This window comes from Mauremys reevesii, linkage group 20 (assembly GCF_016161935.1).
Source record: "Mauremys reevesii isolate NIE-2019 linkage group 20, ASM1616193v1, whole genome shotgun sequence".
NCBI classification, from domain to species: Eukaryota; Metazoa; Chordata; order Testudines; family Geoemydidae; genus Mauremys; species Mauremys reevesii.
In genome coordinates, this window is record NC_052642.1 from 433,281 (window position 1) to 453,710 (window position 20,430).

General features: G+C 62.2%; 1 protein-coding gene across 2 annotated transcripts in view; it reads right to left on the reverse strand.

Moving 5' to 3' along the window:
* Window positions 1–1,811: 1,811 nt before the first annotated feature.
* Window positions 1,812–20,430, reverse strand: part of STX1A (syntaxin 1A) — a 253,948-nt gene continuing 235,329 nt past the window's right edge. Inside the window, exons 7-10 of one of the 2 annotated variants that reach the window (XM_039508497.1) lie at window positions 13,382–13,455; window positions 10,412–10,549; window positions 4,780–4,890; window positions 1,812–2,622 (exon numbers count right to left, since the gene is read on the reverse strand). In XM_039508497.1, coding sequence (XP_039364431.1) covers window positions 2,545–2,622; window positions 4,780–4,890; window positions 10,412–10,549; window positions 13,382–13,455 — 401 coding nt within the window. In that variant the 3' untranslated portion in view covers window positions 1,812–2,544. Of the gene's footprint in view, window positions 2,623–4,779; window positions 5,115–10,411; window positions 10,550–13,381; window positions 13,456–20,430 lie in introns of both variants that reach the window. The other variant, XR_005590229.1, reaches the window with a different exon arrangement.

Below are 20,430 nucleotides of genomic sequence, written 5' to 3' on the forward strand. Positions count from 1 at the left end.
CTTGTGGAAAACCCTCCAGCCACAGCAGGGCAGCAGCAAAGGGAAATGAGCCCCCTGCAGCCAGCCAGAGGGGAGGGGAAGGGGCAGCACCAGGGACTGGGTCTTGCACCAAACAGCCAGAGAGGGGCGGTCAGGGCCAGCCAGCGAGCAAGCAGGCAGGGGTGGGTGCAGTGGCAGGTATGGCCGGGGGAGCGAGCACTGTGGGGAACAGGCAGGGTGTGTGTGATGCTTTGTCAGCAGTGCTCTGGGGAGGGGGGGCACTGCAGGAAGCAGCAGAGGGACAGGTGCAGTGCCAGGCATGTCCTGGGGAGGAGGCACTGCAGGAAGCAGCGGGGTGGATGCAGTGCCAGGTATGGCCGTGGAAGGGAGGCACTGTGGGGAGCAGGTAGAGGTGTGTGTGGCGCTTTGTCTGCAGTGCTCAGGGCGAGGGGCCCTGCGGGAAGCAGCGGGGTGGGTGCAGTGCCACGTATGGCTGGGGGAGGGAAACACTGCAGGGAGCAGCAGAGGGGCAGGTGCAGTGCCAGGCGGGCCCTGGGGAGAGTGGCACTGCGGGAAGCAGCAGAGGGGTAGATGCAGGCCAGGCGGGCCCTGGGGAGAGGGGCACTGCAGGAAGCAGCAGAGGGGTAGATGCAGGCCAGGCGGGCCCTGGGGAGAGGGGCACTGCAGGAAGCAGCAGAGGGGTAGATGCAGGCCAGGCGGGCCCTGGGGAGAGGGGCACTGCGGGAAGCAGCAGAGGGGTAGATGCAGGCCAGGCGGGCCCTGGGAGAGGGCACTGCGGGAAGCAGCAGAGGGTAGATGCAGGCCAGGCGGGCCCTGGGGAGAGGGGCACTGCGGGACGCAGCAGAGGGGTAGATGCAGGCCAGGCAGGCCCTGGGGAGAGTGGCACTGCGGGAAGCAGCAGAGGGGTAGATGCAGGCCAGGCGGGCCCTGGGGAGAGGGGCACTGCAGAGAGGGGCAGGTGCAGTGCCAGGTGGGCCCTGGGGAGAGGGGCACTGCAGAGAGGGGCAGGTGCAGTGCCAGGCGGGCCCTGGGGAGAGGGGCACTGCAGGAAGCAGCAGAGGGGTAGATGCAGGCCAGGCGGGCTCTGGGGAGAGGGGCACTGCGGGAAGCAGCAGAGGGGTAGATGCAGGCCAGGCGGGCCCTGGGGAGAGGGGCACTGCGGGAAGCAGCAGAGGGGTAGATGCAGGACAGGCGGGCCCTGGGGAGAGGGGCACTGCGGGAAGCAGCAGAGGGGTAGATGCAGGCCAGGCGGGCTCTGGGGAGAGGGGCACTGCGGGAAGCAGCAGAGGGGTAGATGCAGGCCAGGCGGGCCCTGGGGAGAGGGGCACTGCGGGAAGCAGCAGAGGGGTAGATGCAGGCCAGGCGGGCCCTGGGGAGAGGGGCACTGCGGGAAGCAGCAGAGGGGTAGATTCAGGCCAGGCGGGCCCTGGGGAGAGGGGCACTGCAGAGAGGGGCAGGTGCAGTGCCAGGTGGGCCCTGGGGAGAGGGGCACTGCAGAGAGGGGCAGGTGCAGTGCCAGGTGGGCCCTGGGGAGAGGGGCACTGCAGAGCGGGGCAGGTGCAGTGCCAGGTGGGCCCTGGGGAGAGGGGCACTGCAGAGAGGGGCAGGTGCAGTGCCAGGCGGGCCCTGGGGAGAGCAGCACTGCAGGAAGCAGCAGAGGGGTAGATGCAGGCCAGGCGGGCCCTGGGGAGAGGGGCACTGCGGGAAGCAGCAGAGGGGTAGATGCAGGCCAGGCGGGCCCTGGGGAGAGGGGCACTGCAGAGAGGGGCAGGTGCAGTGCCAGGTGGGTCCTGGGGAGAGGGGCACTGCAGGAAGCAGCAGAGGGGTAGATGCAGGCCAGGCGGGCCCTGGGGAGAGGGGCACTGCGGGAAGCAGCAGAGGGGTAGATGCAGGCCAGGCGGGCCCTGGGGAGAGGGGCACTGCAGAGAGGGGCAGGTGCAGTGCCAGGCGGGCCCTGGGGAGAGGGGCACTGCGGGAAGCAGCAGAGGGGTAGATGCAGGCCAGGTGTACCCTAGGGAGGAGGCACTGCAGGGAGCAGGCAGAGGAATGTGGCACTTTGTCAGTATTGCCCTGGCAGAGCAGATGCAGAAGGCGCTATGATGGCCAGTGAACACCCACTGGCAGTGCCAGGCTACAAAGCTGGGTGGGCACTGGCTGGCTAGCTCTCTGCTCTGTGGGGGACACAGCACTGCCCCTTGCTCTCCCTCGCCCAGTGCCGTTGTCCTGCGCCTGCTGTCCTGCGCCTGGCATGAGGGCAGCCTGCCTCCCTCTTCCCCCCACTGCGCCAGCGGGCTGCCTTGCTTCAGGCTCAGTGCTGCATGCGTGCTCTGCCCTCCATCGGGCCCAGCCCCGCCCCTCGCCACACAGACGCACCGCACCGGACACACAGTGTTACAAAACGATCATGCATTAGAAACTGAAATTCTGCTGGGAAGGCCCCTCCCTGGCGGCTGCAGGGCTTGGCCCCCCTCGGGCGCGGCTGGGCCCTGGCAGCCCGGCAGCTCCATCGCATTGTCTACAGAGAACGTTTCGCCTTGGCAAGCTCTAGCCGAAAATGCCGCCGAAGGTGGAGGCGATGACGATGCCCAGGACCACGCAGCAGATAATGATCATGATCTTCTTCTGCTCAGCCGCCCCACAGCACCGACAGGGGAGAGAGGGGGAGAGGTTACAGTCCGAGCCCCTTAGCCGCCCAGTGCCCCCTGCAGGGCTGTGCCCGCCTGGAACCCCGGCTCAGCCACATCCAGGCTCCTCCAGCACCTCTGTCTCACCAGCTGGACTGAGCCCGTTCTGCAGCCCGGGGGCAGGGCTCAGACCCCCCTCCGCCTGGAGAGCATGTCAGTGCCAGGCCAACCGGGATCCCTGGGCCAGGGGCTCCCTCAGTGCGAAGCCGGGCGCACGGGGCGGCAGAGACGGGCTCTGTTTGCACCTACATTGCCCTGGGCAAATGCCTGCAGGGCAGCGCCATGTTCGCTTGGTAGCTCTCAGGGGGGCCTTGCTCGCCCCACGGCCTCAAAGCCAGAGGGCTGGGGGAGAGGGGGATGCACCCTGTGGCCCCCAGGCTTGGCCAGGCCTAGCCTCAGCCAGCCCATTCTGTCAGCATGGGCGTCGGTCCCTGCTCATTAGGCTGCTGGGGACCTGGCCTGTCTGCGGCTGCTCGTGCCTGAGGGCTCGGGGCCAGGCGTGGTCACAGAGAGCCCAGTGCCGTGAGGCCTGGACCGAGCTGCCCCGCGAGGGACGGACACATTGTCCCAGGGGCTAGAAACCGGGGTGTTCCTTGTGCTCATGCTTCCGGGCAGGAGGGTCCTTGGGAGTCACCAAAGACCACCCGCCACACAGCACTAGGGAACCAGCCAGGCTCTGGAGCAGCAGCCTGTGGCCACCACCTGAGTGGGGACCCCGGCCTAGTCACCGGATGCTCTGATGCCGTGTGACAGATCCCAGCTGGTCTGGGGCGAAGCCCACAGCCCTGGCGGCAGTGGGACCGGAGGGCTGGGGTGTAACTGGGGCAGGGCAATCGCAGATGGCGTGGGCCTGCATGTTCGGGCTGCGAGTCCCGACTCCCCGCCGGCATAGACCACTCGTGCCTCTCCATCCTGGGAGGGGGGCACAATCTAGAGGGTGGGGGCACATGACCACCCCACGTGTCTCCTCTGCCCGGTGACCCCCTCTCCATCCCAGGGTACCTGCAGGGGGGAGGGTCTGTCCTCTCCCTGCACCTCCCCCACACATTTGGCCGCCCTTCCTGGCAGCCAAGCGGGGAGCAGGACAGAGCCGCTTCTGCCTAAGAGAGCCTCCCCGCCCAGCTGCCACGTTCGCCCCTCCACGCCTGGCCAGCTGCACCCTGTGAGCTGCCACGTCCCCCCCATCTCCCCACCCAGCTGCCACGTCCCCCCCATCTCCCCGCCCAGCTGCCACGTCCGCCCCTCCATGCCTGGCCGGCTGCACCCTGGGAGCTGCCACGTCCCCCTCATCTCCACACCTGGCCGGCTGCACCCTGTGAGCTGCCACGTCCCCCGCATCTCCCCGCCCAGCTGCCACGTCCGCCCCTCCACGCCTGGCTGGCTGCACCCTGTGAGCTGCCACGTCCCCCGCATCTCCACGCCCAGTTGCCACATCCCCCCCATCTCCCCGCCCAGCTGCCACATCCACCCCTCCATGCCTGGCCGGCTGCACCCTGTGAGCTGCCACGTCCCCCACAGCTCCACACCCAGCTGGCTGCGCCGTGGGTGGGAGCTGCCATGCCCCCCCACCCCCCTGCTGTGCTCTCTGCCCGGGACCCACATGCTGTTCTCCACATTGAGTCCCCGACCGGTCGGACAGGCTAGACCCAGGTCTGCTCCGGCCCATTCTGAAGGGAAGGAAATTGTCCCTCCCCAGGAGCTGGCACGGCACGGCCAGGCCTTCTCCAGAGCTGAGCCCTGGAGCCCAGCTCCTGGGCCCAGCCTAGTGTGCAGGCACGGCCCTAACGCCTTCTCCGCTCTCAGCACTGCCCGTGATTTGGGTGACGCCCTGCTGGGGTCTGCTCTCCAGCCCACACCATCTGCTCCCCCTGCCTGCCCGCTCCCCTGCTCGCATTCAGGCAGGCCCAGCCACATGGCGGCTGGAGCACCCTGTGCCAGACGATGGGGAGCAGGGCCCTAGGGCTGATGGGTCGCTCCCCACAGCAGGAGCCCTGCAGTGTGCTATCCAGCAGTGGGTGGCACATCCCTAGCCCCGTGGGCAGAGTGGAGAGGGGCTGCAGGCCCAGGACTGGCTTTCGCTGCACACGCTACTCACCCGCCTGGCTTTGCTCTGGTACTTAACAGCCTTTTTGGTGTCAGACACAGCCCGCTCCACGTAGTCCACCGAGTGCTCAACGTTGTACTCAATGCGGTCAATCATCTCGCCCTGCGCAGCACGGGAGACACACAGACAGCCAAGCCAGAGACACACAGCGAGGACACACAGACAGTGACACACATGAATTCCAGGCACCCGTCCCCCACCTGCTCCCCTTACTTGCCTGCTCTCATGCTGCACCATCTGCAGTGCACGCCAGGGTCCTTCCTGGCCCTTTACACTCTACAGTGTGAACACAGGGGCTTCCCACTCCACCATGGTCACTGCTCCCCCTGCACAGGAAAGAGAGAGCGAGTGTGTGTGAGTCTCTCAACCTGCCTCCTGCTGAGCCCTGCCCTGCACTCGGGGGCCTGGAGCCGGGCTGGGGGATGAAGAACTTCAGTGCCCAGGCCGTTTGCGAGTCCCCAGACCCAGCTGCTGCGTGGCGATGTCTGCACTGCAGCTGCCGGCTTCCTTGGACCCCCAGCTCCTTGCCCCACTGGACACTCCAGCTCCCACCAGTGGCCAGGGAGCTGCAGAACCCTACAGTGGCAAGGCCACAGGATGGGATGTCCAGGTGGTTTGGTACCCAAGTGATGTGCTCTAGGCAGTCCCTTGGCAGACAAGTGGCCATGCTGTGCCAGGTGCCAGCGCGAAGACTGATCAGTTCCTGGCTGCGCGGCTCAGCAGGACAGGCAGAGCCGCCTGCTTTGGTCTAAGCGACCCAGATGAATGGGCTGGCAGGGTTATTTTCCCCGTCCGGGACTGGCCCGTCGGCGTAGGACTTTGGGACGTCAGGGTAACTTACTAGAGAAACTTTTGGCAATTGTCACCAAGGACTCACAACTCTACCAAGAAAGCAGGCCCCAGCAGCCGCAGCCACTGTAGAGCGGACATCGCACAGAGACAGGCACAGAAGCTACAGCCATGCATGGACAATCCCCACTGCACTACTCTGCACACCCCCCATGGCCACAAGGAGCCAGCCCCCCTGCTGGCGGTGCTCTGCACCATAAGCTGGGACCGTGCAAACCCACAGCCTGGTCCCTGGGATTGGTGCTCTGGGCACCATTCAGCCATGAAATTAGACAAAGGTTTCTAACCATCAGAGGAGTAAAGTTCTGGATCAGCCTTCCAAGGGGAGCAGTGGAGGCAAAAGACATATCTGGCTTCAAGACTAAGCTTGAGAAGTTTATGGAGGGGATGGAATGATGGGATAGGCTAATTTTGGCTATTAATTGATCTTTGATTATTAGCAGGTAAATATGCCCAGTGGTCTGTGATGGGATGGGATCTGAGTTACTATAGAGAATTCTTTCCTGGGTGCTGGCTGGTGAGTCTTGCCCACATGCTCAGGGTTTAGCTGATCACCATATCTGGGATCGGGAAGGAATTTTCGTCCAGGGCAGATTGGCAGAGGCCCTGGGGGGTTTTCGCCTTCCTCTGCAGCGTGGGGCACGGGTCACTTGCTGGAGGATTCTCTGCAGCTTGAGGTCTTCAAACCACAATTTGAGGACTTCAATAACTCAGACATAGGTTAGGGGTTTGTTATAGAAGTGGATGGGTGAGATTCTGTGGCCTGCGTTGTGCAGGAGGTCAGACTAGATGATCATAATGGTCCCTTCTGACCTTAAAGCCTATGAGTCTATGAGGCTGCCAAGTTGCCAAGAGCAGAGCGAGGCCTGCCCTGATGGTGAGAGGTTCTGCTGGCTGCAAAGGCCAGGTCTGGGGGGTTGTGGGACGGGGCAGAAGAGAGACATGGCCGAGGTCCATTCCTGTCTGTAACAATGGAACCAGCCTGGGGCAGGCTGATCCCGGCCGGGAATCCTGTGCCCTCCGTCAGAGCGTCAGCAGTTACAGCAGGAGGTGCAGGGTGGGGGACTGCAATGGGGGTGCAATGTGGTCTGGGGGAAGGACGGGGCGTGTGCAGTGGGGCGGTACTGCAGTGTCCTGTGTTAGCCCAGGCTGTCTGGTCTCCTGTTCCTTGCCTCTGAACCGGCTGGCCAGGATTCATTTGGGTCTATGGTGTCTTATATGGGAGAGGGAGCCCCCCTACATCCGCAGAGCCCCATCACCCTGCCCAAGGGCCTTGGCATATGGCTTGCAGTGCCAACCTCAGCGAATTGGATAGGGAGGATGGCTCCTATCCTGCTTTTGGTGCATGGCCTATTAGAAGTGACCCGTGCACGAGGGAGGAAGGCGCCAGAGACTCGCTCAGGACGGGGCACCTCTGCTGTCCCTGCTGTGCATGGGGCTGGAGCAGGGCATCCCAGTCCCCGCCCCCCCCCCCCCCACGGAGCCAAGAGACCGAGTGCCCGCCCAAGCTACTCCCTCAGGGCACGGAGGGGCCTTGCTATTGCTCAGCCTGCCCTGGAGCCTGGGCCCTGCCCGTGGAACCGGAGGCTGGCCTGGCCCCGACGCAGCCCCAAGTCAGGGCGAGCAGAAAAGTCCCTGCTCCACGCCCGCGTGAAGGCTCTTGGCAGCTATTTAACGGCTCAGGCTGAAAGGACCAGGGAGAATGAGGGCAGCAGGGTCGGCGCCTGGCCGCAGGGCGCGGGTTCGATACGCTCCTGAGCCACTTCCACTGAACCGTTCACACTCCAGATACTCCCCTCTCTGCCCCCCCCCCAGCTCTTCAACCCCCCAGCACTGGATATCCCCTCCAGCTCCTCACCCCTCCCAGCACTGGATACCCCCCTCCCTGCCCCCCCAGCTCCTCACCCCCCCAGCACTGGATACCCCCCTCACTGCCCCCCCAGCTCCTCAACCCCCCCCAGCACTGGATACCCCCCTCCCAGTCCCCCAGCTCCTCAACCCCCAGCACTGGATACCCCCTCCCTGCCCCCAGCTCCTCACCCCAGCACTGGATACCCCCTCACTGCCCCCAGCTCCTCAACCCCAGCACTGGATACCCCCTCCCAGTCCCCAGCTCCTCAACCCCAGCACTGGATACCCCTCCCTGCCCCCAGCTCCTCACCCCCAGCACTGGATACTCCTCCCTGCCCCCAGCTCCTCAACCTCCCCAGCACTGGATACCCCCTCCCTGCCCCCAGCTCCTCACCCCCAGCACTTGATACCCCCCTCCTTGCCCACACCCGCCCCATCCCAGCCCTTCAGCCCTCCATCACACACTGGAACACCCCATCCCAATGGGCTAACAGCTACCCCTCTGCCTGAGGTCAGGGAGCGAGGGAATGGGGGCATCCCACAATGAGACGTGGGGCAGGACTGGTCCCAGTCAAGTGCCCGACGTGTCCTATATCCCAAGAGCTGGGAACGCTCCCTGCCCCAGCTGCCCTCCCGCTGACCCGCAGGGCGATCAGAGAGCAAGAGCAGGCAGCATGGCTAGTGGTTCCAGCAAGAGCCCTGCATTCCACTCATGACACCTTGGGCAAGCCACTCAGCTCCTCCTTGCCTCGCTTTCCCCAGCTGGGAAGAGGGGTAGTAACAGTGGGCATTACCCCGGGCAGTAACAATGTATGGCGCATGCTGCAGGTGGCCTCAGCAATGGGCTTGTGTGGCAATGCAGCACCCTCCTGCGCGGACGACTGGTGTCACAGGGCCAGCAGGCCAGGCCCCCAGCGTGTGGGAGATCCAGGACAGTCCCACAATGGGGGGGGGGGGCTGGAACCTCCCACTGAGACACCCCCAGCCTTGCTTTAGTGTAAGGGCAGGGTGTCACTTGAAGTGCCTGGCTGTGGGCGGCAGTGGTGCTGGGGTTAGCGGCAGGCTGCTCTCCTGGGCGTGTGAAACACTCCCGAGGCAGTGCCAGCTGCGCGGGGTCCCGCTGGGTAGGGGACATGGCTTGGAGCAGCTCTGCCCTCAGATCTGACACCCAATCAAAGCAGTGAGAGCTCAGCACCAGGTGAGGGGGTGGGTCAGCCTGGATCCTGCAAGGCTGTTGCTCTCCAGGCCCAGTCCTCTGCATGGAGCAGTGTCCCCTCACATGCCATCCCAGGCTGGGCACAGCTAGGGTGACCAGATAGCAAGTGTGAAATATCGGGACGGGGGTGGGGGGTAATAGGAGCCCATGTGAAAAAAAGCCCCAAATATTGGGACTTTCCCTATAAAATCGGGACATCTGGTCACCCTAGGCACAGCCCACACTCTGCAGGGGGCTCCCTGGGGGCCAGCAGGAGACAAACGGAACTACCCGCCCAGCCCCAAATCCCACGCGCGCTGTCAGAGCCCTGAGCCAGCCAGGTGACGAGTGGAGAAGGGAATTGCTGGAACATCTCCAGAGGCAGAGGCAGGCTTCTGGCGCACTGGGGCACCGGCTTGAAGCCTGCCCTGGGTTGCTAGTTCTGAGACGTTCCGCACAGCTAGGGAGGGCTGAGCAGGCTGCCAAGGGGCCAGTGCCCTGCAGCTCCACGGCTCTGGAGCCAGGCTCCTTCTCTGGGGGGGATTCTTTCTCCGGGAGCTGCCTGGCTGCAATGGCACCTGCCCCCCATGGCCCCACCCCTCTGCAGCCCGGCTGCAAAGGCTCAGGCAGGTGGACCGGCCTCACTCTCCACCACCTCATGGTACCCGTGCGCTGACGACCCAGGGGAGGTGGAGTGAGTGGTGCCCAGCATTCCCGGGATCCTGCCCCGCCTCACTGCTGGTCCCTGGGCTGGGGAGGCATCACGCACACACGCAGGAAGCACAGGCCATGCAGACGAGAGCATGCAGATGTCTGGCCCACACCAGGGCATGCACGTTACCTGCTGGTTGAGACACGCTCATCCAAGGGCTTGGCGGCAGCATGTCAGGCAAGAAGAGGGGTCAGGAAGGGGCCTACGAGAGCAGGCCAGGTTCACAGGCTCTGCCAGGAAGCCCAGGCCTAGTGCTACATGCTCACTGCCCGAGGAAGCTGGCTGGGCTTGTTTGCCTGCTGCTGCAGAGAGCGCAGTGTGAGCCCCTGTAGGAGGACATGCTCTGGGGCCTATCCCCACGGGCACCTCCCTCTGGGCTCCCAGCCTGGGTCCAGAGCCACGGGGTCGGAAACCCATTTACAGAAGGTTCCTGCAGAGGGACTCCAGGAGCAGACAGGCCTCTCTGCGAGGTCACCACCTCCCTGCCCACGTACAGCACCTAGTGCCCCAAGGTCCTTCCATTCCTCTGTTCTACACCCTCTTCCCCCAGGGCCCTGCCTCGCCGCCCCCAGCGCCCCGCCTGGGACCTGCTAGCACCCAGCAGGCTCTGAAGCCATGGTGGCGCGCAGGGATCATTCGGACAATGGGGGAGGGGGTGCCAACATCATCTCCCTTGCCCCACATGGCCACCTGGAAGAGAAGGGACCAATTCCAGCCCTGGGGCAGCAGCTGAGACTCTGCAGAAGTCAGTGGCAGGTGCCTGCTTGCAGCGGGGCTGGCCGTGGGGCACACATTCCCTGCCAGGGTGCATGGGTCAGAGCAAAGCCCTCCACCCCCATCTCCCCAGCAGTGGGCAGGGCACTAGAGGGGAGGAGAGTCACGCATAAGGCCCAAGTGCCCTCCCTTGGAGCAGACAGGATCTGTCTCTGCTGCTGCACCTGGCAGGGGGCCTAAGGCCCAGCAGAAGCTGCAGCACCAAGCAGCATGGAGCGGGCATGGGCCCTGCCCCCACCGACCTGGCTCTCCACCAACATGGCCATGTCCATGAACATGTCATGCAGCTCCCGGATGCTGTTCTCCAGCTTGATGATCTCGCTGTGCCGTGTCTCGATCTCATTCAGTGCCTGCTTGGTGATGTTGGAATCCATGATGATCTGCCAGGAGAATGAGAGACAGGGACCATTCCTGGGGGTGGCTCAGCCAGCAGGGAGCACGGGCACCATGCGCCATTCCCAGGCACTAGGCCGGGCAGGTTCCTTAGCCAGGTCGAGGTGCAATGGCAGGTGCAGAGACACTAGGGTCGGGTACCTAGCCGCCAGCAGCTGTTACTGCAGTGACTGTGCCCACAGGCTGCCCAGAACTCACATGTAGCCTAGGGCACATGGGCAGACAGGGCTGACAGGGCTGGAGTTGGCTCCCACAACCAGGTGTCGTTCTGGGGCCGGGACCATGTGTGATGCCAGGGCTTGGTGACGCTGTCCCACAGCACAAAGCTGGATGCGCTCCCCCGAAGGCTCTTGAGCTGCTCCCACGGGAGACGCTGACCCCCTCTGCACTGAGCTGGGCTTCTGCCTCCTTTCCCTGCGGGGAGCTGAAGGCTTGGAGCCTCCTCACTGTGGTGCTAGTGGATGGGATGTCCAGCCTGTCCGTGTGAATGCACCTGTCTGAGACTAGCTAGCAGAGCGCTGGGGCCAGCAGGCCTCCCCTGGGCTGGGCAGATCCACTCGTATCCCTGCCTGCCTCACGGGCTGGGTGAGAGGTCTGGGCGTTTCTGCATGCCACACGGAGCAGGGAAGTGCCCTGCTGAAGGGCAGGGACCTGCCCACTCTAGGGGTGCAGCTCAGCTGGGAAATGGGGGTGTTCTTCCATGCAGCCGCCCTGGCTCTGGTTAGCCAGGGGTCTGCCTGGCTCTGGGATCCATCGCTGGAGCCTTTCCCCTCCAGGCCAAAGAGAGCCCAGCCTAGCCATGGCTGGAAGCTGCTCAGTGCCTGTGTGAAATGAGGGGGGGTCTCGTGCCCCTCTGCAGCCCTGGCTCCAGCCTGGCTTGGAACGGAGGCCCAGGAGAGTGCTGGTGTCTCCAGGGCAGGACTGAGGGAGGGAAGAGTATTGCCACTGCCCGTGCTTCAGTCTCATCTGTGGCTAATGGAGGCCAATCCAGTCCCCTTATAGCGCAGACACACTCGGCACAGCCCCATGGTTCATGCCTATGCCAGGGCAGGGCCTTGTCCCTGATCCCAGCTGTCTGGAGCAGGGTGAACCTAACCTTGGGTGGCATTGCATGTGCAAGGGGCTCTGCTCCCCAGGGTGCTTTGTCCTGCCTCTCGTCACTGCCGTCGCTTTCCTGGATGGGGTCTGGGCTGCTGGCTCACCCTAGGCAGCACTGGCAGTTAAGCTGGATTTCGCAGGCTCAGCCTAGGATTAGCCTTCAAAGGGCTGGCTGGGCCATAGAAACAGGGAGAGTGGAAGGTCTATGGTCTCATGAAGTCCCTGCCTGATCCAGCCGGGGAGCGTCCGGTGGGGAATTGTCTCGGTCTCTAGTCTGAGCAGGGGTGAGACGGAGAACCCTGAAAGCATGTCCTTCTGACCCAACACTTGCCTTTTCCCTCCCTGCGCTTGTGGCCTGGCAAGAGGCTGCTTCGATTTCCTACCCCCAGAATCCCGGCTCCCAGACCATGCAGAGCAAGGAGCTGCAGCTCTAGCAGCTCAAGGGATGCTGGCTACTCGAGAGATTGAAGTGGGGCAGCAGTAACAATGACGGGACTGTAAGTTGCTATCTAGTGACCCAGCAGAGCTGGAGAGACTGTGGAGGGAGCAGCTTCCCGGTGCTGATCCTATGCCCGTGACCAGAACAGTCAGTGCTGGCATTAGTCGCATGCATGTGAAGAGTGTAAATCCAGGGCTCTCCCCAGTGAGACTCGCATCCATGTGGGAGCTGCAGAGAAAATCCACAACAGTATCTTAAACCCTGACTTCTTGGTAGGCATCAAGTGACTCCCAGGGGACTGGCAGCAAACGCTCGTTGTCACAGATCAAGGGGCGGCTCATGCTAGTTACTTGGTCAGAGATTGCTCCCGGGATCCCAGCTGCTTGCAGGTAGGCTTTGCTAGTTGCCTTCGCCCAGGCCCTGTGGTGCCAGAGAAATACCCCAGCAGCAGGGAGGGGCAAAGGAAAAATCAGACTTCCTGCTCATGTCACCTCCGCTGCGCCCAGAGGGGCTGGTTTGTGAAGGGTGCACAAGCCAGGTGGTGCTGGAGCGTATGCCTACGGAAAGCACGGCAGCTGGGGCGGCACTGGCCTGCCGTAACAAGCAGAGCACGTAGGGCCTGCGTGGACGCGCCCCTGAGTTCAAGCCTAGAGAGATGCTGCTGCAATGAGGCTTGGAGTGGTGTCTGAGCGTGGAGGGGCAGATGGGAGGCATGACGTGCACTGCACACTTGCTGCAGGCAGGTTAATACTTGGCGGCCATTTCATCACTGCTAGAAGCCTGGGCTAACAGAGGGCTGTCTCCCTGGTTGTAACGCTGGTGCTACAGGACAGAGAGGACCATGCCTGAGCTAGCCGGTGCCCCTTCCTCCCAGTCTGGAGTAGGTGCATTGCCCCACATGCTGCTGGGGCCGCTGTGTGGGTGTGTTCTCTGGCGCCTTGTCCCTGCTGCAGTACTATGGAAGAGATGCCCGGACTTTCCCAGCATGCTCTGAGAACACCCAGAGAGTTAGGCAGTGCGCTTGGTGCGGACTCAGCAGCTCCCTTGCAACATGCTCATGCTGTGAAGAAAGCTGCTGTGGGCACAATCCGACCAGCAACCTGGGTCAGTGAATGGGTCCAGACGGCTGCACAGCGTAGGCAGGGCCTGCAGCACACACTCAGGTCAGGCTGGGGCTGGGGGTCACTGCACACAGGTGCTGTTGTCAGAACCATCCTCTTAGCGAAGCTGCGGGCTGAGGTTTAAGCGTGGGCTTGAGAGGGAGAAATCACCGTGCACTTACCCCAGAGGAGAAGATGGCCGGATTCCCGCTCTCCAGCATGTCTTCCAGCTCCTCACTGGTTGTGGTCCTGCCAGCTGCAATGCACAGAGATGGCAATAATCAGGGGGAGGGCAGAAAGTAGCTCGTGATCTCCCAGAAGCCCCTGTCCAGCTCCACATAGCTGTGGGGTATAGATCCAAACACTACAGGCCAGATCTGCCTTGCGTTGGCAGAGCAGACAGGACGCGCTCCAGCCAGCGAAGCACAGGGCCTGCTGGAAGGCAAAGCAAGCCAAGGCCTGCAATGAGCTCTTGAGAACAGTTCCCCGACCACTGGCTGGCCTGGCGGCCAAGACCCCTTACCCATTGGACTCCGCCCATTACATGAGTCACCCCCTTGGCCAGTGGCCAACGCTCTCCCAGTGGCCGGGGGACCGTGCTAGTCCGCTGGTGTCCACGCTCGTGTGGATAGATCAGAGCACAGCAGCTCTCCCTCCCCCTGGGCGACATCAGCCAGAGGAAGGGGAAGTCCTGACCCAGCCATGCCCACTGGCACCGTCCAGAGGCTGAGCCTAGCCAGGGTTTGCTGGATGCTGTGTGTCTCTATGATGCCCCAATCGCCATGATATTATGGCACAGGCGGGGGCCAGTCACACATCCAGCTAAAAAGAGCAAATCCACCACATCCCCTCAGCTTAAAGGTCATCTCTGAGGCAGAGTGGCTCCAAGCTTCTGGTCCTCACTGGGGTCTCCTGCCCCCATGGTCACCCCACTGTAACTGCCCCTTCTTCTGGCTCCTGGGAGGGCTCTGGTGACACTGCCCAAAGGGGGATTATGCTCATGGACTGTCAGGGCCAGCTCCTGGCCCGGCAAGTGTCCTGAGCAGTGGGTTCATAGGCCCAGGGCTGCTGCTTTGAGCTACACCATGGGGGGACCACCCGATTCCCAGTGTCAGAGGAAAGCAGGATCTTCCTGGCTGCTGCGGGGCGGGGCTGTCGCTGTCCTCAGCCCTGGCAATCGACTGGGGCCGCTGGCAGCTGACACAGGTGTGACGAAGTGGGACTGGTTTTAATGTTCCCTCTGAATACTTGAGGGGGGGAGGGGGCTCAGCTCTGGCTGACCCTCTGTCCCTGACAACTAATGGCCAGGCCCTCCCCCTGCAAGGGGATGCTAAGGGTGCGGGAGAACAAAGAGATCAGGTGAGCTCCTGGCCCGGGAAAGAGACACAGCCCAGAGAGGAGGGGCTGGAGGGGGGTTGGGAGTTTGGAAGCTGGCTGGAAGATGGAGGGGAGCCCAGAGGTGGCTCGGGCCTCCCAGCGGGGCAGTGGCCACCCTGGGGCCCCCAGATCGACCTAACTAAGGGGAGTCTTCTTGTCTGTACTGGCAAGACCTGTTGTGGACTGTGTTCCTGTCATCTAAATAAACCTCTGTCTTACTGGCTGCCTGAGAGTCGCGTCTGACTGCAAGGTGGGGGTGCAGGACCCTCTGGCTTCCCCAGGACCCCGCCTGGGTGGACTCGCTGTGGGAAGCGCATGGAGGGGCACATGCTGAATGCTACGTGTGAGCTTCCTGCCCTGCAGACAGTCTGCTCCAAGGGAGAGGAGGCTCCCCAAAGTCCTGCCTGGCTTTGTGGGGAGCAGTTCCAGAACATCGCCCGGGGACTCCGTGACAACAGGCTCACAGGCTTCTCTGGTTTGCAGAGAACTGGGGGCCAGGACACAGGGCAAGCAGCACACGTTCCCCACAGCTTGCTCAATGCACCCCACAGCTCGGGGGAAATACCTGCATGGCCCCCACCTTTTCAAGGAATACAAGGGCCAGGCACACATGCTCAGTCTCTTTCTGTCCAGCACATTGGCCCACGCATGGAGCGGTTTCCCTGCAGCGCCTTCGTCCCTTTTCCACCTCTCCTCTTCCCACCCTTCTCTTTCTCACCCTGTGCCTCCTCCATCGCCCTCTTTCCTTTCCCAGCGTCTCCCATCTCTCCTCCTGGTCCCCCTCACTGGTTCCCCTGCTCACTTCCTCCCTGCACACAGGCCTAGCAGCTAGAGCGCTCACCCTGCTAGCCAAAGCCCAGGAGCAAAGGCTGGGATGGGGTGTCCAAATGGGCAGGGGTGGGGCAGGGCTGGCATGTCACAGCCCCTCGCCCTGCTCAGGTGTCTGATACACATGGAGCCCTCTGACTGCCTCTGGCTGCTGGAAGGGAGATGGACCAGACTCTCCCTCCCTCTCCTTCCCCTCAAACCCCGGCACTTGTGCTTGTCTGGCCAGACTGGGCCCTTCCTACACTTAGGGGTGCTGGCTGCAGTGACAGCCTCTAGGCTGGACCACTGCACCTGGCTACACAAAGCTTGCCACTGGTGCTCAGCTCATACACAATGTGGGTTGGGTGGGCACATCAGACTGAGCGTGCCACAAACTCCACTGGCTTCCCATTCATGTCAGGACTAAATCTGAAGTCCTGGCCCCCATCCCCTGAGCTCTTAGCAGACAGGGAGCTGGTGACGTCACAGACCTCCTCCACCTCGGAGACCCGCAGAGACAGCTCGCCCCACAGGGAGGATGCCCCTGGAGAGAGGTGCTGAGGATAGAGGATTCTCAGCAGCAGTGTAGCACCACCCTGCTCAGAGCCCAAGCCAAGGGGCACTCAGGCAGGCATGGGACAAGCAGGCTTTCCACACTGTGCAGTGACCCTCTGTAACGTATCAGCATATCACCCTGCAACAAACTGCTCCATCAGCATTTTATCAGCATCTTGGGCTTAGTTTCCCTAGTGCCAGTTCCCGCTTCCCCCCAGACACTCCTTCCTTCCTGGGGCTCAGCAGTGCCTGCTGCCACAGAGGTGATCACCGGTAGCAATCCACTCCCGCATACTCAGGCACTCGGCAGGGGCCGGTTCTCATGTCCTGGGGCAGTCTCAGAATCCTTGCGCTTTGCGAGCAGCCCGGTAGTGGCTGGCGCTCTGGGCACTTTGTCATTAGGCGTTAGGAATGTACCTGCCTGTGGGTTTCAGCTTCACTCCGTGTATTGCCATCTCCTGACTCCTTGGGGAACTCTGCAGCCTGGGATGGCTGGGCAGTGTCGTGGAGCCACCTAGTACCAGCACTTTGGCTGGACTCGGGGCCGGGAGCAGGCGGGGGCTGAGGCAAGGCCTACATTCCCAGCAGCAGGACTGACAAGTTCTCTCCCAACACGGGAAACTTCCTGAGCAGCTCTGAAAGAGTTTTGCTTAGTTCAGGCCTTGATGCCAGACCCTCATCTAGAGTAAATCCGCCAGCCTCTGCTGAAGGCAATGGCTCTTGGTTGATTTACCCCAGCTGAGGATTTGGCTCCCGGAACAAACTGAAAATTAGCCGTCATCAGCTGTTGTTATGCTCCGGCCCCGCCTGGTATTTCTGAGCACTCCAAGCTGGGAGGTGCTGACTGCTGGGCCGTGTTAGCTCTCGGGACTGGTTCTGCAGCATAGGAAAGGACAACAGGAATCTCAGTATCTAAAACACAGTCACCAGCACAACCTTCTCCTCGGAGCTGGCCCACCTGGCAGGGCCGGCTGCAGGCACCAGCTAAAGAAGCAGGTGCTTGGGACGGCCAATTCCAAGGGGCGGCACGTCCAGGTCTTCGGTGGCAATTCGGTGGCGGGTCCGTCAGTCCGTCTTGGAGCAAAGGACCCGCCACCGAATTGCCGCCGAAGAGTGGAGCGGCACAATCACGCTGCCGCGGCTTTTTTTTTTTTTTTGCTGCTTGGGGCGGCAGAAAACCTTGAGCCGGCCCTGCCACCTGGGCAGAGCTGCTGTGTCCACTGGGGCTAGCAGAAGCAGGCAGTTCCCAGAGGCCCCGCTGTGTTAGAATGTGTACAAACATGGAGCAAAACCATCTCCTGGCGCAAAGAGCTGACAGCACGAACCTGGTACTTTCCCTGCTACTATTTTCAGTATTATTGTGGCTCTTTTACCCACAAAGTACTCAGAGTCACACTCAGTGAAATGCAGCTGCTTCTGGGGTGGCAGGCAGCAGCCAGCTCAGACACAGAACATGGTACACTGAGGTGCTCTCCTATTTTGTTAGCAGACCTAGGACTGGTGGGGGGAGGGCGCAGAGTCATCTGTAGCCTGGCATAGATGAATTTTCCACACACAGGAGGTGGACAGAGTGGGATTGACTGTGACAGCAGCACAGGCAAGCTGTGAAATCTGCCCCGCTCAATCAGTGGGGCATGCCAGGGCCGAGACCACAGGAGTCTAAGCAAAGGTCAGAGGACACATCTGCTTTCCCGTTAGCACAACCTTGCTGAGCGGGGTGCGGGAAAAGGCAGAAAGGTTCCTCTGCCACGCTTGATACCGCCCAGGGCCGCCTGCCCCAGTGCAGAGCAGGGAGAACTGGGGCAGGTCCCACCGCAAAGGGCCACATTAAGGTCTGAGAAACATGTAAAGGGCAGTTTAGGCCCTGAGCTAGCTCATCACGTGCTGCATCTCAGCAACATGTGGGCAGCTGGGCACATTCTCTCCAAGCTGGGCCCTGCCAGCTCCGGGTGACGCCCAGGCCGCCCGGCAGTGGTCTGGGCCTTCATGGGTGCAGGCGGGGCTGAGCCACGAGCACTGCTGTGAATGTTAGTGGGAGTCCCATGGCAAAATCCCTGCCCATACGGGAAAGCTCTGTCTCCGAATGCCCCCGCTCAGGTCCCTGGTAGCCAGTGCTCAAACTGCCCTGGGGTGGCGCTATTCTGCTGCTGCCCAGCCGGGCTCAGAGAGGAGCCTGGCCTAGTGAGGAGGTGCACGCCCCCTACTGGACTTGCCCAGCTGAGACGACTCTGGGGAGTTCCCCACACTGGGCCTGGTGCCCCAAAGGGCTCACTGACCCTGTCCAGCTCTGGGCTCTGATGGGAAGGGAAGGGAAGGTCAACTGTAACTGGCAGTGCATGCAGCTGGCTGGCGCCCTGGGAGCTGAACAAGCTGGTGAAGGCCACAGCGCAGCTCTCTCCAGCCGGCGTGCCGCAGCCTGCCTGGAGACGCCCCTGTACAGCACGCTGGGTTCTTCTAGCAGCTCACGGGCGGCACGTTGTACCTCAAGCCAGGCTGGGGCACCTGCGCGCGCGGTGGGGGGGGGGCGCTGTGTCAGCAGCTGGAACCGGCAGCAGGAGTTTGATGGGTCCCAGTCTGTGACATCAGGAGTGGGCTTAGGGTAAAGGCAGAGGAGCTCCCCCCCCCCACACACACACACTGATGCCCCAGAGCCCTGAGGGATGGCTCTCCCCATGGGGCGGGGGGGGAATGGCCTGTGTGTCATGTGATCAGGGGAGGGTGTGAAGACCTGAGACTCCCCCACTTCCAGCAGGATAAGTGGGAACCTGACCCAAGGAGAAAGGGTCCCAACTGATCCTGAACCATCCACTAACCCCGTCCCTCCGCAGGTCAGCAGTCCCCCATCCCCCATCCACTACGATTCCCCTGCCCCAGCTGGCCAGAGGGGCCTTGTCCCCAAAGGACCCCTCTACTAGGGTTGCCAATTTCTAATCACACAAAACCAAACACCCCTGCCCTGCCCCTTCTCCGAGGCCCCACCCCCGCTCGCTCCATTCCCTCTCCCTCCATCGCTCTCTTTCCCCCACCCTCACTCACTTGCACCGGGATGGGGCAGAGGGTTGGGGTGCAGGAGGGGGTTCAGGGTTACTGCGGCTTCCAGGAAGCAGCCACCAGGTCCTTGCAGCCCCATGGCATATTTGCGGCCAGGAAGGCTCCGCGCACTGCCCTTGTGCCCACAGGCACCGCCCCTGCAGCTCCCATTGGTTCCTGGCCAACGCGAGCTGCGGAACTGGCACTGGGGCGGGGGCAGTGTGTGGAGCTTCCCTGGCCGCCCTTGTGCGTAGGGCAGGGGTGGCCAACCTGTGGCTCCGGAGCCACACGCGGCTCTTCAGAAGTTAATATGCGGCTCCTTGTACAGGCCCCGACTCGGGCTGGAGCTACAGGCGCCAACTTTCCAACGTGCCGGGGGGTGCTCACTGCTCAACCCCTGGCTCTGCCACAGGCCCTGCCCCCACTCCACCCCTTCCCGCCCCCTCCTCTGAGCCTGCAGTGCCCTCACTCCTCCCCCTCCTCCCCAGAGCCTCCTGCACACCACGAAACAGCTGATTGGGACCTGTGGGGAGGGAGGGGGCGTTGATTGGCGGGGCTGCCTGTGGGCAGGAGGCGCTGGGAGCCGGGATGGGGAGCTGATGGGGTGGGGGCTGCTGATGTATGACTGTGGCTCTTTGGCAATGTACATTGGTACATTCTGGCTCCTGCTCAGGCTCAGGTTGGCCACCCCTGGTCTGGGGCTGCAAGGAGCTGGGCGGAGCTAGGGCTCTCGCTGCACTGGCCACTGGACTATTAACATCTGGACGTTAAAAGAGCTTGAAAACCTGGCAACCCTACCCTCTACCCACCCTCAGGCTGGCAGGCGAGTGAGCTCAGCTCCTTCGGCCCTTCCCGCAGGGAACACAGGCCAGGCCACCAGCAGCACGATGCCTGGCCCACACCTTGCAGCTTCAGTGAGGCCCCGAGTCTCCAGCCTAATTTCAGGGCCTAGGCAATTGGACTGTGGGGTTGCAGACACAGAATCTGCTCCTGGAGTGTGTGCCTAGGGGCCCAGAACCAGAGAGCTAGTGCTCAAGCTCTGCCCTGCCCCAGCCAGCCAAGTGCATGTGGGACCCAAGGTTTGGATCAGTACAGCAGCCTGGTAAGTGTCCAGGAGGAGGAGCTCATTAAGGTCAGAACAAATCCAAATGGCTAAAATTTTCACAAGTTCCTACATCTCATTTCACTGAGGGCCAGATTTGTAAAGGCTTGGGCGTGCCTAAAGATGCAGATGGGCACTTGGTAAGATTTACAAAACCATATAAGGCACCCACAGGCTTTCAAAAATCCAACTACACATCTGTCTGCACCTTTAAGAGACTATATGTCTTGAAAAATCTGGCTGCTAGTAAGCTAAGTCCTATTGATTTTCCCTGGGATTTAGGGTCTAAGTGCCTGGAGTTTTGTAACTTTTATGCAATATCTGTAATCAAACCAGGGAGAAGAACTGCACAGAACAGTT